Below are 12,824 nucleotides of genomic sequence, written 5' to 3'. Positions count from 1 at the left end.
TAATATATATATATAAAAAAAAAAAAAAAAAAAAACTCTTAATCGGGTTAAATCGGTTTGGGCGGGTTCATTGGGCGGTTTGGGTCAAAATTCAACCCGCCCAATTTACAGATTGGGCGGTTTAGAATTTTGTCAAGTTATGTCGGTTTGTATTTTTTTTCGGTTTTGTCGGTTTGGTTTAGTCGGGTTATTCGGGTTGGACGGTTTACGAAAATTTTTGTACAGCCCTACTAATAAGAATGACTTAAACATTCTTAGTGGGATAACTTACTCTTAGATGAGATAACTAACACATCTTAGATTAGAATGCTTACTTCCAAGATGAAATACTTATATGTCCAAGATAGAAGATTTACATATCTTAAATGTGATGGATGAGAATAAATAACACATGTCAAAGTAAGACATTATAATATTGACACAATGTAAACAAAAACAAAAAAAGAAGAGGGAGCACGAGAGAAAGTTGGGGTTTTCGTCTGAAAGGAGAAAACAAAAATAAACAGGAAGTAAAAAGTTTTAAGAGTTAGGTTGTTCGCCCACTAAAGCAGTACGTGAGCTAAGTTCAAAACATCACGAGACCGTTCGGTCCAAATCTAGCATGGGCGCTAGAGCATTCAAGGGACCTTTCCCTAATACAAAAAGATCATGAAGAGAAGCACCTCAGATGTACCAGTTACTATGCCCACCATAAAACGCTAAGTAGCCAAGTGCAAAACACATAACAACTAAAAGCATCTAAAGTAGTAAGCCTACCCCAACCTTTCAGAGTATTTTGTCAAAACAATCTTTATAAAAATTTTAATTAACAAAATAACTTTTAAAAAATTATTAGCAAAATAACCTTATATAGTCGTGAAAAACGATCATGAATTACACAGTATAATTGTAACGTCCCCGCTTCAAGTCTTCATTGGGCCCTTACACCCAAAAAATGAATGACTCTTATACACGAGTATGTCATTCTGGCTGTTTCCTGTATTGACGACTGACCCTACAGACTAACACGAGTGTTTTCAGCGTGCTTTGTTCTCACTCGCACGCTTCTTGGAAAACTTCCCAAGATGTCACCCATCCTGAAATTGCCCTAGGTCAAGCACGCTTAACCTTGGAGTTCTTTCGTGATGGGCTACCGAAAAACAAGATGCACCTTGTTGATATAGGTAATACCAATCAATCCAGCCCTCTTCAACTTTGTAGTCCCATACCTACAATCATCACACTTGACTTTTCTCAGGCGATGTGAGATTGCACAACTTACTCGGTATTTTCTCTTACGGATCACGGGACTACTGACTGTCACAATAGCTATAAACAACCATAGATTTACAATTTGCGACCATCATGATCATTTAGAGTAAATTAAGTAAGGTTATTTTACAAATTTTACTATTTCACAATGCCAAATTTCCTAACCTTTCCCCACAAATATTTCTTACAAAATTGCCGTATTTTTTTTTTTTTTGATGTGTATGAAAAATACCATTTTGTTTTTGGTATATTTGAAAACAATTCTATAAAAAAATTCCACTTCCTTTTAAGGGGGCCTTATTTATCAAGGTCTTTTCATCATAACAATGGAGTCCCGCCCTTTTCACTGATCACTCTTCTTCTTCTTCCTTTGAAACTCCATTAACACCATCAGCCATGGCAATCCATTCCTTCCATTTCTCCATATCGCATTAGAACACAACACGAAGAAGAAGAAGAAGAAGAAAAAGAAGAAAAGCGAAAATGAGTACAGTAGATAAAATGCTCATCAAAGGAATTCGGAGCTTTGACCCCGAAAACAAGCATGTCATCACCTTCTTCAAGCCTTTGACTCTCATCGTCGGCTCCAACGGTGCTGGAAAAACTGTATATTCTCTCTCTCTCTCTCTCTCTCTCTCTATATATATATATGTATATCTATATATATAAATATATGTGTATATATGACCTCACTGTTTTGTTTGTTTGTTGTATTGGTTCAGACGATTATCGAGTGCTTGAAGCTCTCTTGCACTGGTGAATTGCCTCCCAATGCGAGGTCTGGTCACAGTTTCATTCATGACCCTAAGGTCTCTCTCTCTCTCTCTCTCTCTCTCTATAAATTTGGGTTGATTAATTATTTGACCAAACAAGTAAGAATCGTGAGGTTGTAGGTTGCGGGAGAAACTGAGACGAAGGGGCAAATAAAGCTTCGATTTAAGACGGCAGCGGCTAAAGATGTTGTATGTATTAGGTCCTTTCAGTTGACTCAGAAAGCATCGAAGATGGAGTTTAAAGCTATTGAGAGTGTGCTTCAGACTTTGAATCCTCATACTGGAGAGGTATATACCTTTGCTTTCTTTATCCTTTTACAGAATTTAGGTGGCTTTTGGTTGGGAGGAATAGAAACATAAGAATAGAAATAAGAACTGGTGGAAATAGGAATAGAAATGGAATGGAATAAAATTTAAAATGTATAAAAAAAAAATTGATGAATGATGAATTGGAATGGTGGAAAGGAATGCCATTATAATACTTTAATATGTAACCAAACAAAGGAATGAAATGAAAATTGCTTCCATTCCAGTTCATTACCTCCGTCCAAACGCCCCCTAGTTTATTTCTTTCTTTATGTGTTGATTTTGTTGTTCTAGTTGTTGTTGTGGCTTGGAATTGTGTTTAACTTTGCATTTGGAGAAGTCAATTGCCAACCTATTGTGGGTTTTTGCTTTAGTAGAATGGAATATATAGTTTTTTATTTAGTCTATTTCTTTCTTTATTTGTTGATTTTGTTGTTATAGTTGTTGTTTGTGGCTTGGAATTGTGTTTTAACTGGAGAATGAGATTCAACTCTGCATTTGGAGAATTCAATTGCCAACCCATTATGGGTTTTCGATTTAGTTGAATGGAATATATTGTTCTACTACAACTTTACAAGTATCATTCCATTCATCAAACAACTACCATGCATGTATGAGACCAAGGAGAGGCTTTTTCTCATAACGGGGAAGTGATTGATTTGTTTGTTAAATATGCATGAATGTCCTTGTGTACATGGAATGCTATTATATTATAGCCGTAGCATAAGTAAGACTACTAACTATGTGTAATGAAAAATGAAGGCACGGAATGCTATATTTGAGTGTGAGATTGGGTGTGTTATTTTGCTTGTTGTAGTGTAAATATAGTTACAGCCTGTAAGCTATGTTAATTATTGGTCTCATAGGATATTTTTTTCACTCATAGTAGCAGCAAGAAGATAAAAACCATCTTCTTAGAACAGAAGGTAATAAGGAGTAAAACTTTGGAATTACTTTTAAGAGCATAGGGAGACTTTTAGGCCTCTTCGTACTTGTTGGCTGAATTTGCTTATTCTAAACGCTGAGATGTGACTTATGAGATTGGCGATTTTGTGTATGTCCAAGTTAGGCCTTATTTTTATTTTAATACTAGGCTAGGCTCCCTTCCTAATCCTATAATGTTTTGGGATCGGAAATCTACATCAATTGCTTTGTAGATACCCGAGAGGAGGGACTTGAACCTTCAACCTTGTTAAAGCGTACCACATGCCTAACCATTTGAACTACACTTGTCTTGGGTAAAAGCTCAACAAAAATCTTACTCCTAGATTGTGAGATACTTTGTTAATCTTTAATCTGAATAGTGGGCCTTATAAGGTCTTGATGGCCTTAGAGCAAGCTGTAACTGTAAACTACTTAAAAAAATGGATTATGTGCTTTTTATTTCATTATGGAAATGACTTTTTTTCATTAAGTATATGAATTAGATTGTTTACACTTTCTTAACATGCGACTTTTAGTATTTGCAGATGTAGAATCAATGTATAAATATAACATTCAAATTTATTTTCAAATAATTTGCAATATTGCATTTATATATATATGTATATGTACTTAGTATCGATAACAGTTTTTTATTTCTTATCTTTGTTTCTGAACTGCAGAAAGTTTGCCTCAGCTATAGATGTGCTGATATGGATCGAGAAATCCCTGCTCTAATGGGTGTATCCAAGGCAATTCTGGAAAATGTTATATTTGTACATCAAGATGAAGCTAACTGGCCTTTGCAAGACCCGTCTACTCTAAAGAAAAAATTTGATGACATATTCTCTGCTACCAGGTACAATTATCCCTATATGCGTGTCATTCTGTGGACTCATCTCCTAAATAGAAAATTTGATTATTGTTGTAAGAATCTAGTTTTAATACCAGATTATTTATTTATTTAAAAAATAAAGAATCTTGTATCATAGCAAGATTCTCATTAGTTGTCTTTCCTAGACCTAGAAAATTCTTTCCTTAAGTTATTATTTATTATTTGTATAAGTTATGACATTATGTTTTATTCTGTTATTTTTAGGTTGGATACATCCCTATTTTATTGTCCCATTTTTTGAAATCGCACACATACCCATATTCTGATATTTGTTCTATGGCTTGTACGAGTAGCTGTTGTTAGTAGTCTGCATCAGTTTAGGGGTTTAAGTAGTTTCTGTATTTTGGAAGAATGGAGATGAGTAGGAGGGAAAGAGCAGAAGGAAAGCAAAAATCCATAGTTTGGCAAAGAAGGAAAGTGGGAGGGAAATGAGGGGTGGAGGGATGAGGTCTCCCTTCTAATCGATCAAAATTTATCCCTCCAAAAATGGAAGGATGAGAGAACAATTTTTTTTTTCGCATAAATGCCCTCTAAACTATTTAACATGGAGTAATATAATAAGTTTACATTTAAACTTTGTATCATCCTTTTATGAACAAAACATTAATATATTTGTCAAACTTCTTTTGTTTTTTTTTCACTATTTAGTGCTTACGCTTTTGTTCCACATGTTGATTTTGGTGTTTCAAATATGTCTCAATACACTGTTAATAAGATATACAAAAGCATTGGAGGTCTTAAAGAAACTTCACAAGGATCAAAATCAGGAGATAAAGACCTACAAGCTGAAATTGGAGAATCTACAAACACTGAAAGATGCTGCATATAAGGTCCTTTTTTCCATTTTCCATTTTGTATTGATAATTTGTGAGATATTTATAGTTTTTAGTAATCTTTCACTTTTTTCATATGATCCTTTTGAAATTTGGACTTCTCAACTAGTTCTCACAGAGTAAAAATTAAGCCTATTGAGTCATTTTTTCTTATACATGAAGTCTCTAAAGGGCATATGTTCTCGTAGAAATAGGTACATATATATTTTAGACATGAAAATAGTTTTATTCTAGCAAAACTAATTTACGTGGGTGGGCACTTTCGCCATTCAGCCATGGATGCTTAGAGACTCAGAAGTAAAGAAATGAATTTGCTAGCTCTAAGTGTTTTATGATAAGCCCGAGAAGAGAGCATTCTACAATTAGCACTTCTATTGAATGATATCCTAGAAATCACAGAGAAAGCTTCATGCTGGGGTTTGGTTTTCCCCTTAATTATCTCCCAGAATCTTGGCTGAGAACAACTGATTTTTTACTTTTTCTCATATGGGCTTTTTTATTGTCTATAGCTTCGTGAAGGCATTGCTCATGATCAGAGTAGAACAGAATCTTTAAAAAGTCAGATACAGGAGTTCGAAACAAGTATCCAGGACGTGGATGCTAAAATTCACCATGCTGAAGTAACGCTGAAAGACCTGAGGAAGTTGCAAGATCAAATATCAACTAAGACTGCTGAAAGAAGCACTTTGTTTAAGGAACAACAGAAGCAGTATGCAGCTCTTGAAGAGGAGAATGAAGGTTCATACATTTAGCAGAAGTTTTAAGATTTTTCTCGTATTTTTCGTTATATTATGCTTGGTTTATTTTTTTATTATTGTTATTGCCATCATTGTTCAACTTTTGTAATTTCCATTACACATTTTAGTGTTTTCTTTTGGAATCTTTAAGAATCTTTTCATTATGACGTGATTTATCGAGCAGACACTGATGAAGAATTAAAGGAATGGAAGACTAAGTTTGAAGAGAAAGTTGCAGAACTAGAATCTAAAATTAGCAAGTTGGAAAGAGAATTGACTGACCAAGAAACTAAAAGTTCTTTTCTAAGAAAGACAACTGATGACTGTTTCAAAGAGATCAGCAAGCTTCAAACTGAAGCTGAAGTAAGCCTTTTGAATTTAGTTTTGTATTTATTTTTTAGTGAAATGTGCCTTGTTTAAGCTTAAACTCTCTTTTCAGGTTAACTTGTCTTTGAAAAATGAACGAGATTCTGCTATACGAAACATTTTCACATCGCATAATCTAGGTCCTCTTCCAAGTTCTCCCTTTAGCAATGACGATGCTTTAAGCTTCACAAAAAGAATAATATTAAGGCTACCAGATCTTGAAAAGGATTTGCAGGATAAGAAGGTGATTTTTTTTAAATGAAGTTTTTTCATTTCTATTACAGTGAGATTTTGTTTAATTTCGAAAACTTCTGTGTAGCTGCTACATGTTTTCGATTCTTAACAACCTATTAGTTTAAATTGAAATATTTTGTTTCAAATAAATGTTGAAACTCTCTAAATATTCTAAGTCAAGACATCTTTCTCTCAATAAGAACATTTTCCTACAAACTTATATTTCAGAAATCAAATGAAATTGAGCTAAAGACAGCCTGGGATCGCTACATGGTGGCAAATGATCAGTGGACTACTGCTGATGTTCAAAGGCAGGCTAAAGTAGATTTAAAGGTTTGTGTTTTGGCTGTGTGCTATCTAACTTTGTAAGGTCACATGCTCTTTTTACTTATTCTTAATTCTTAGTGTTCCAATATTTGTGATTTATGCAGAGTGGCCTTCGGAAACGTATTGAAGACAAGGAAAATGAGCGTAATTCATTAGAACTTCAAATTTCAAATGTTGATATTTCTCACATTAATGAAAGAGAAAAAAACATGGTGAGAATGACTATTCTTAGTGATTATTGGTAGGATTCATTTTCTCGTTTATTTGAACAAATAATCTGTGCTGAGTTTTTGTTTCCTCTTTTCTTCCGTTAGAGAACAGAGATGGAAAGGAAAAAGAATCTTATTGCTGAAAGAGACTTTGAATCAAATATAACTCAGAAGCAAACTGAATTATATTCTATAGAGCAGAAGATTAAGGCTCTTACTCAAGAAAAAGATATCATGGTTGGTGATTCTGATGAAAGAGTAAAATTGTCTTTGAAGAAGTCAGAACTGGAGAGTCAAAAACGAAAGCATAGAAAGATGTCAGTCAGTTTTTTTATGTGCTTTTTATGATGAGCTCATTTTCTTCTGTCCTTCTTGCAACTGATAGCGTTTTTCTTCTCTCTCTCCTTCTCTCTCTCTCTCTCTTCAGAATTGATGATCATAGAGAAAAGATAAGAGGAGTACTAAAAGGAAGGCTTCCTCTAGACAAGGACTTGAAAAGGGAAATAACTCAAGCTGTGAGGTTGTTCAAATCTCTTTATAGTTTTAGTATCTATTAGAATTTTCACTGATTTAAAACTGGCCTTTATGCTCATTGGGAAAGTCATACTACATTGCTGGGCATGCATGTCAACTCCTTATATATTGTATTTATTTGTATATTGGTTTATTGTAATATCCCAAGTCCAGATTAACAATGCTGATTTTGCTATTATTTGCATCAAGTTGTGTGGTGGATTATAGGTTGTGCTTTATTTTATTCCACTTTTGGCAAACTTCTCTCGGGTTGGCTGATACTGTTTTTTCCACAGGGCTGTTACCATGGAGTTTGATGATTTGAAGAATAAATCTCATGAGGCAGAACAAGAGGTGAAAATGTTGCAGACGAAAATACAAGAAGATAATAATAATATCTCCAAACTTCGTAAAGATATGGAATGTAAGTTTGTTGATGCTGTAAAAAGTTTTATCTTTGGAGTCTGTTGCGACAAACAATCTAATTGCACGAACTATATGTATAGCAACATCTTTGTTCTATAGGCATCTGATACTGATCTGTTTCAATATGGAAAATTAGTACCTTTGTTTGGACTAGGAAGAACTATGGAAAATTAGTTCTCTACTCGTGTATAAATTTTCACCACTAACTAGTCTAGTCAAACTGTTTTTATTGGCTTTTTTCCTATTTTGTGCTTGCTAATAATAGTAATATACTTAATACATTATACGATTTTTCCGCAGCTAGGAAAAGATACATCGAATCCAAAATCAAGGCCTTGGATCGACAATATTCTACCATTGATTCTTATCTCAAAGCCTTGGAGACAGCTAAGGAGAAAAGGGATGTCCAGAAAAGGTTCCTTTTTTAACTTAGGCTGATAATTTGTGAGAATCTTTACAAAGATGTACACATCTCTGTACTTCTGATATAAAGGTGTTAATATGATATCTTTCTCATTGTAGCAAATACAACATCGCTGATGGTATGCGGCAAATGTTTGATCCTTTTGAGAGAGTTGCACGCGCTCATCATGTTTGCCCTTGCTGCGAGCGTTCATTCTCTGCAGAGGAAGAAGACGAGTTTGTTAAAAAGGTTGGCATTTTCTGATATTTTAAACTTTAAGGGCTTTCTGCACATGTAATAGTTTACTTTCTTACCAGTTGTAAGGGTTGCAATAAATACGCTTAACTCATGTGAAAATGGCATTTAGCCATGTATAATCCATGAGTTTTTTTTTTTATATTTCATTCTTAACTGGCTCTGTTTTTTTCTGAGTTGCAGCAAAGAGTGAAGGCTTCTACTTCAGCTGAGCATATGAAAGTGCTGGCGGTTGAGTCATCAAATGCTGACTCTCTTTTTCAGCAGTTGGATAAGCTTCGGTTGGCTTATGAAGAATATATTAAAATGGGCAAGGAGACAATTCCAAATGCAGAAAGAGAATTAAAAAAGCATTCTGAAGAGTTGGATCAGAAGTCTCAAGCCCTTGATGATGTAAACATCAACTCATTTAACTCTATAATTACTTCTACACCGTGCATAAGAGAATTACAATTTATTTAATCGTCGTGACTACTCTTGTTGCTTTCATGTTTTGATTCAAACAGAATTGAGAAAGACAATTCGCTCTTGTGGTTTTTGAGTGAAACAGAACTTCCTAAGTTTTCTTTTTTACTTTATAAGAGAGACCACACCTTAGAATCGAATTTCCCTTTTTCCTAACATCTCTTCCTTTTATAGTATTCTACTCTATAAAGTTTCTTAGATCAGGTATTTGTCCATGAGAAAAGTATCTGAGACATTCTTTACTGACCATCTAAATTGCTAATGATAATTTACTCATGTGATTTGATCTGAAACATAATTTGAACCTGATTTTTCAGTTAATCTTTTCTTCCTTTATGTGCACTTAGCATGGTGAAATTAAACTCTTGTTGATAACTGCAAGTTTCTTTTTCAGCTGTTAGCTGTTTTAGCTCAAATAAAATCTGAGAAAGATTCAATCGATGTTTTGGTTCAACCCATTGAAGCTGCTGATCGGCTATTCCAAGAAATTCAAGCTTGTCAGAAACAAGTTGATGACTTAGAGTATAAACTTAGCTTCGGAGGGCAAGGAGTAAAATCCTTGGAAGATATTCAGTCGGAGCTAAATACTTTACAGATTACAAAGTATGCCATTTAGTTTTTCCACCTGTTGGTAATTTGGTTTAGTCGTAAATATATTCGATCACTTAGCAAATATAAACATTTACCCATTGATATATATGGTTTATACTTACTGTGGCAACAGGGATAGCTTGCATAATGAATTGGAGAAGCTAAGGGATGACCAAAGGTACATGGAAAAGGATATGTCAAACATAAAAGATCGATTGCATGCACTATGTGCGGAGAAAGTCCAAGCAGATAATGTATTTCGAGATGTGAGAAAAGCAGAAGAAGAGTTGGAGCGTTTGGTTGAGGAGAAAAGTCAAGTTGAACTTGATGAAAAGGTATTACTTTAGGCCTTGAAATTTGTTCATTTATTAATTTTAATATAAATGTTGTGAAGCATTGCTCTCTCTACTCAGAGTAATGAAACTTCAAGTTTATATCCCAGTGCCCATACGTATCGGGTAACTTTCTCTAATAAAAAACTAAAGAAAAGTTGTCAAGAAGCTATGAGACAGAAATAAATTACCAAATATCTTTTTCGAGGTTTTGTTTCGATTTGAACATCGTGTTTGAGAAATAACAGGTGGTGGTTGTGCAGACAGCTAATTAAGGCTATACGAAGCTTTATTGCCCGCGAACTTATTGGCTTCAACTTATTTTCATGATTAACTTTCTGCCATTGACACAAAAGTCAATCTGTATGATTTTCATTTTAATCTCTGACGACTGATATATATTTGTTTTGGCCGAGAAAATTCCAGTATTTGAAAGAAACAATTGGTCCTCTATCAAGGGAGAAAGATAAATTACTCAACGAGTACAATGAACTGAAAGCTAAACTCAATCTTGAATACGAGGAACAATCTAAGCAAAAGATGAGTTATGCGCAGGAGGTTGATTCGATACAGAAAGTTGCTTTTAAAATAAAAGAGTAAGTTTTGTGAATCTGATATGTCTGGTTTTTCCCGTGCCATTGATTTTCTAATCATTGATTTTGGTCAACCAGATTTCACGATTTGAAGAAAGGAGAGAAGCTGAAGGAACTGCAAGAAAAGCTATCGTTCTCGGAACTAGAACTTCAAAAATGTGAGGCTAAGAAGCAACACATTTTGTCTGAGTTGGAAAGAAATAGAGATGTAATCAGGAGTAGAGATAAATTACGACGTAATATTGAGGATAACTTGAATTACCGGAAGACAAAGGCTGAAGTAGATGAACTTACCCGTGAGATTGAATCACTAGAAGCGAACGTACTAAGGGTCGGTGGCATATCCACATTTGAAAGCGAGCTTGTAAAGCTCTCGCGGGAAAGAGAGAGGCTTCTTTCAGAGGTATGTTTAAATATTCTTCACTGGTAAAGTCAGCTTAATCAATTACGAGTCTTCGAAACTATTAGAAACCATCAAACACTTTATTGCCTGCAGAATATAATATTTCTTGAACGCAAGCTTTCAATATATTTCTTAGTTTTGCTGATAACGCTCGATAATTGTGCTGAAACGGTTAACCTGTTATGATATATTTGCCTTCTACCGGCATGGATGAAGCCCTTTGTTTATTATTCTGTCTTGTGGTGGTAGTTAAATAGGTGCCGAGGAACGATGTCTGTTTACGAGAGCAATATTTCAAAGAACAAAGTCGATCTAAAACATTCGCAGTACAAGGACATTGACAAGCGGTACTTTGATCAGTTAATACAGCTTAAGGTAGAAGAACAACTCTTTAGTATTTTTACTGTTCTTTGATCAGTTAATACAGTTGTATTATTAACGGAACTTATATCACAGACAAGTGAGATGGCAAACAAGGATCTGGACCGATACTACAATGCGCTCGACAAGTAAAATTCTTGAACATTTATCTTGTTTTTATTGATTTTTTTATGAGTATGAATGCTTTAATCTATATTTTCAGGGCACTCATGCGCTTCCACACATTGAAAATGGAGGAAATAAATAAAATTATAAGGGAGTTATGGCAGCAAACGTACAGGGGACAAGATATAGATTACATTAGTATTCGTTCTGATTCTGAAGGTGCCGGGACTCGTTCTTACAGCTATAGGGTATGTACAGGTTCTTTTAGTGTTCGTTTGGTACGTTGGATTATACCGTATTATATTGTATAGTATTATATTGAATTGTATTTTATGTAAAACTATACGTGATATTCACTTTTAACATACCTATTATACAATACGACCTAATACCAAACAAGCCCTTAATTCATTCATTTTTCCTATTCACTCTCTCAATTTTGTATGAATTGCATTTTGTACAGGTTCTTATGCAGACCGGTGATGCCGAATTAGAAATGAGAGGGAGATGTAGTGCTGGCCAGAAGGCGAGGGATTTCGATACCTATCACATGTTTTTATACTAATACTGTTATTTCATAGACTGGTTATCTCATTGCCTCTATTTCAGGTCCTTGCATCTCTTATCATAAGGCTTGCTTTAGCCGAAACGTTTTGCCTGAACTGTGGAATACTAGCATTAGATGAACCGACCACAAACTTGGACGGTCCAAACGCCGAGAGTCTTGCCACAGCACTCCTCAAGTATGACAACACCGAAACAAATCTAACAATTCGATCATGACCTGCATTTTTCTTACATTTCCCTCTTTCTTTTTTTCCTATAGAATTATGGAGGATAGGAGAGGCCAAGAGAATTTTCAGCTGATAGTTATCACTCACGACGAGCGTTTTGCTCAACTAATCGGGCAAAGACAGCATGCAGAAAAGTATTATCGAGTCACAAAGGACGATCAGTATGGCTTATCTTCATCTTTCTTTCATTTTAATTTCCCTTTAATGAATTTTTCTTTTCCACTAATACAATCTAATTTGTTTGGCCTAAATTATCAGCCAACATAGCATAATTGAAGCTCAGGAGATATTTGGTTGAAGTCCCAAAACTTGTCATAAAAGGAGGAAAAATCAGAGTATCTCATACCCAAAATCTATGGCCAAAAGATATCCTTGTGAGTTTTCGTGCCATATTACATGTCTTTAATTGTTTAAGAAACTGTATTGGTCAGATATGAATCATTTATATATAAATATATATATATATATATAATGTTTTATAATCTTGTTTGTGATTTTTTTTTTGCCTCATTTATTGGCAAACAACACTTGAGAGTTTGACATTATCAACTCCAATGTAGTTTTTTTTTTTTTTAATTCTATTTTTATTGGATTTTAGTAAAAAATATAAAGTGATGATATTAGGTGTTTAGTACCATTTGCTTTGTTCATGTTTTTTTTAAGAGAATAAGAAATTTGTTATTTGTGGTATTAATATTGTTAAATGATTCA

At 34.3% G+C, this 12,824-nt stretch overlaps 1 protein-coding gene across 1 annotated transcript; it reads left to right on the top strand.

Annotated features, from left to right (window-relative positions):
* The first annotated feature begins 1,571 nt into the window (after window positions 1-1,571).
* LOC115722352 (DNA repair protein RAD50) lies at window positions 1,572-12,803 on the top strand. Its single transcript, XM_030651546.2, has 27 exons — window positions 1,572-1,857; window positions 1,974-2,060; window positions 2,145-2,312; window positions 3,935-4,110; window positions 4,862-4,976; window positions 5,489-5,717; window positions 5,901-6,079; window positions 6,156-6,326; window positions 6,545-6,649; window positions 6,748-6,855; window positions 6,958-7,169; window positions 7,280-7,372; window positions 7,662-7,789; window positions 8,092-8,206; window positions 8,314-8,443; window positions 8,633-8,842; window positions 9,309-9,517; window positions 9,639-9,840; window positions 10,264-10,433; window positions 10,509-10,833; window positions 11,083-11,208; window positions 11,290-11,342; window positions 11,417-11,567; window positions 11,783-11,845; window positions 11,929-12,062; window positions 12,146-12,274; window positions 12,372-12,803. Exons 1-27 carry the CDS (start codon window positions 1,735-1,737, stop codon window positions 12,409-12,411), a joined length of 3,951 nt encoding a protein of 1,316 aa, XP_030507406.2. The 5' UTR covers window positions 1,572-1,734; the 3' UTR covers window positions 12,412-12,803.
* Window positions 12,804-12,824: the final 21 nt, after the last annotated feature.

This window comes from Cannabis sativa, chromosome 9 (assembly GCF_029168945.1).
Source record: "Cannabis sativa cultivar Pink pepper isolate KNU-18-1 chromosome 9, ASM2916894v1, whole genome shotgun sequence".
NCBI classification, from domain to species: Eukaryota; Viridiplantae; Streptophyta; class Magnoliopsida; order Rosales; family Cannabaceae; genus Cannabis; species Cannabis sativa.
The sequence above is the reverse complement of the archived record's forward strand: the minus strand, read 5'-3'. Positions and strand labels throughout refer to the sequence as shown.

Excerpts from the sequence above, each read along its gene's own strand:
- LOC115722352 (XM_030651546.2), top strand. The coding sequence starts at position 1,735 with ATGAGTACAGTAGATAAAATGCTCATCAAAGGAATTCGGAGCTTTGAC. Across the intron at positions 6,650-6,747 it reads AGGCTAAAGTAGATTTAAAG|AGTGGCCTTCGGAAACGTAT; the intron begins GTTTGTGTTTTG and ends TGATTTATGCAG. Across the intron at positions 11,846-11,928 it reads GATGTAGTGCTGGCCAGAAG|GTCCTTGCATCTCTTATCAT; the intron begins GCGAGGGATTTC and ends CCTCTATTTCAG.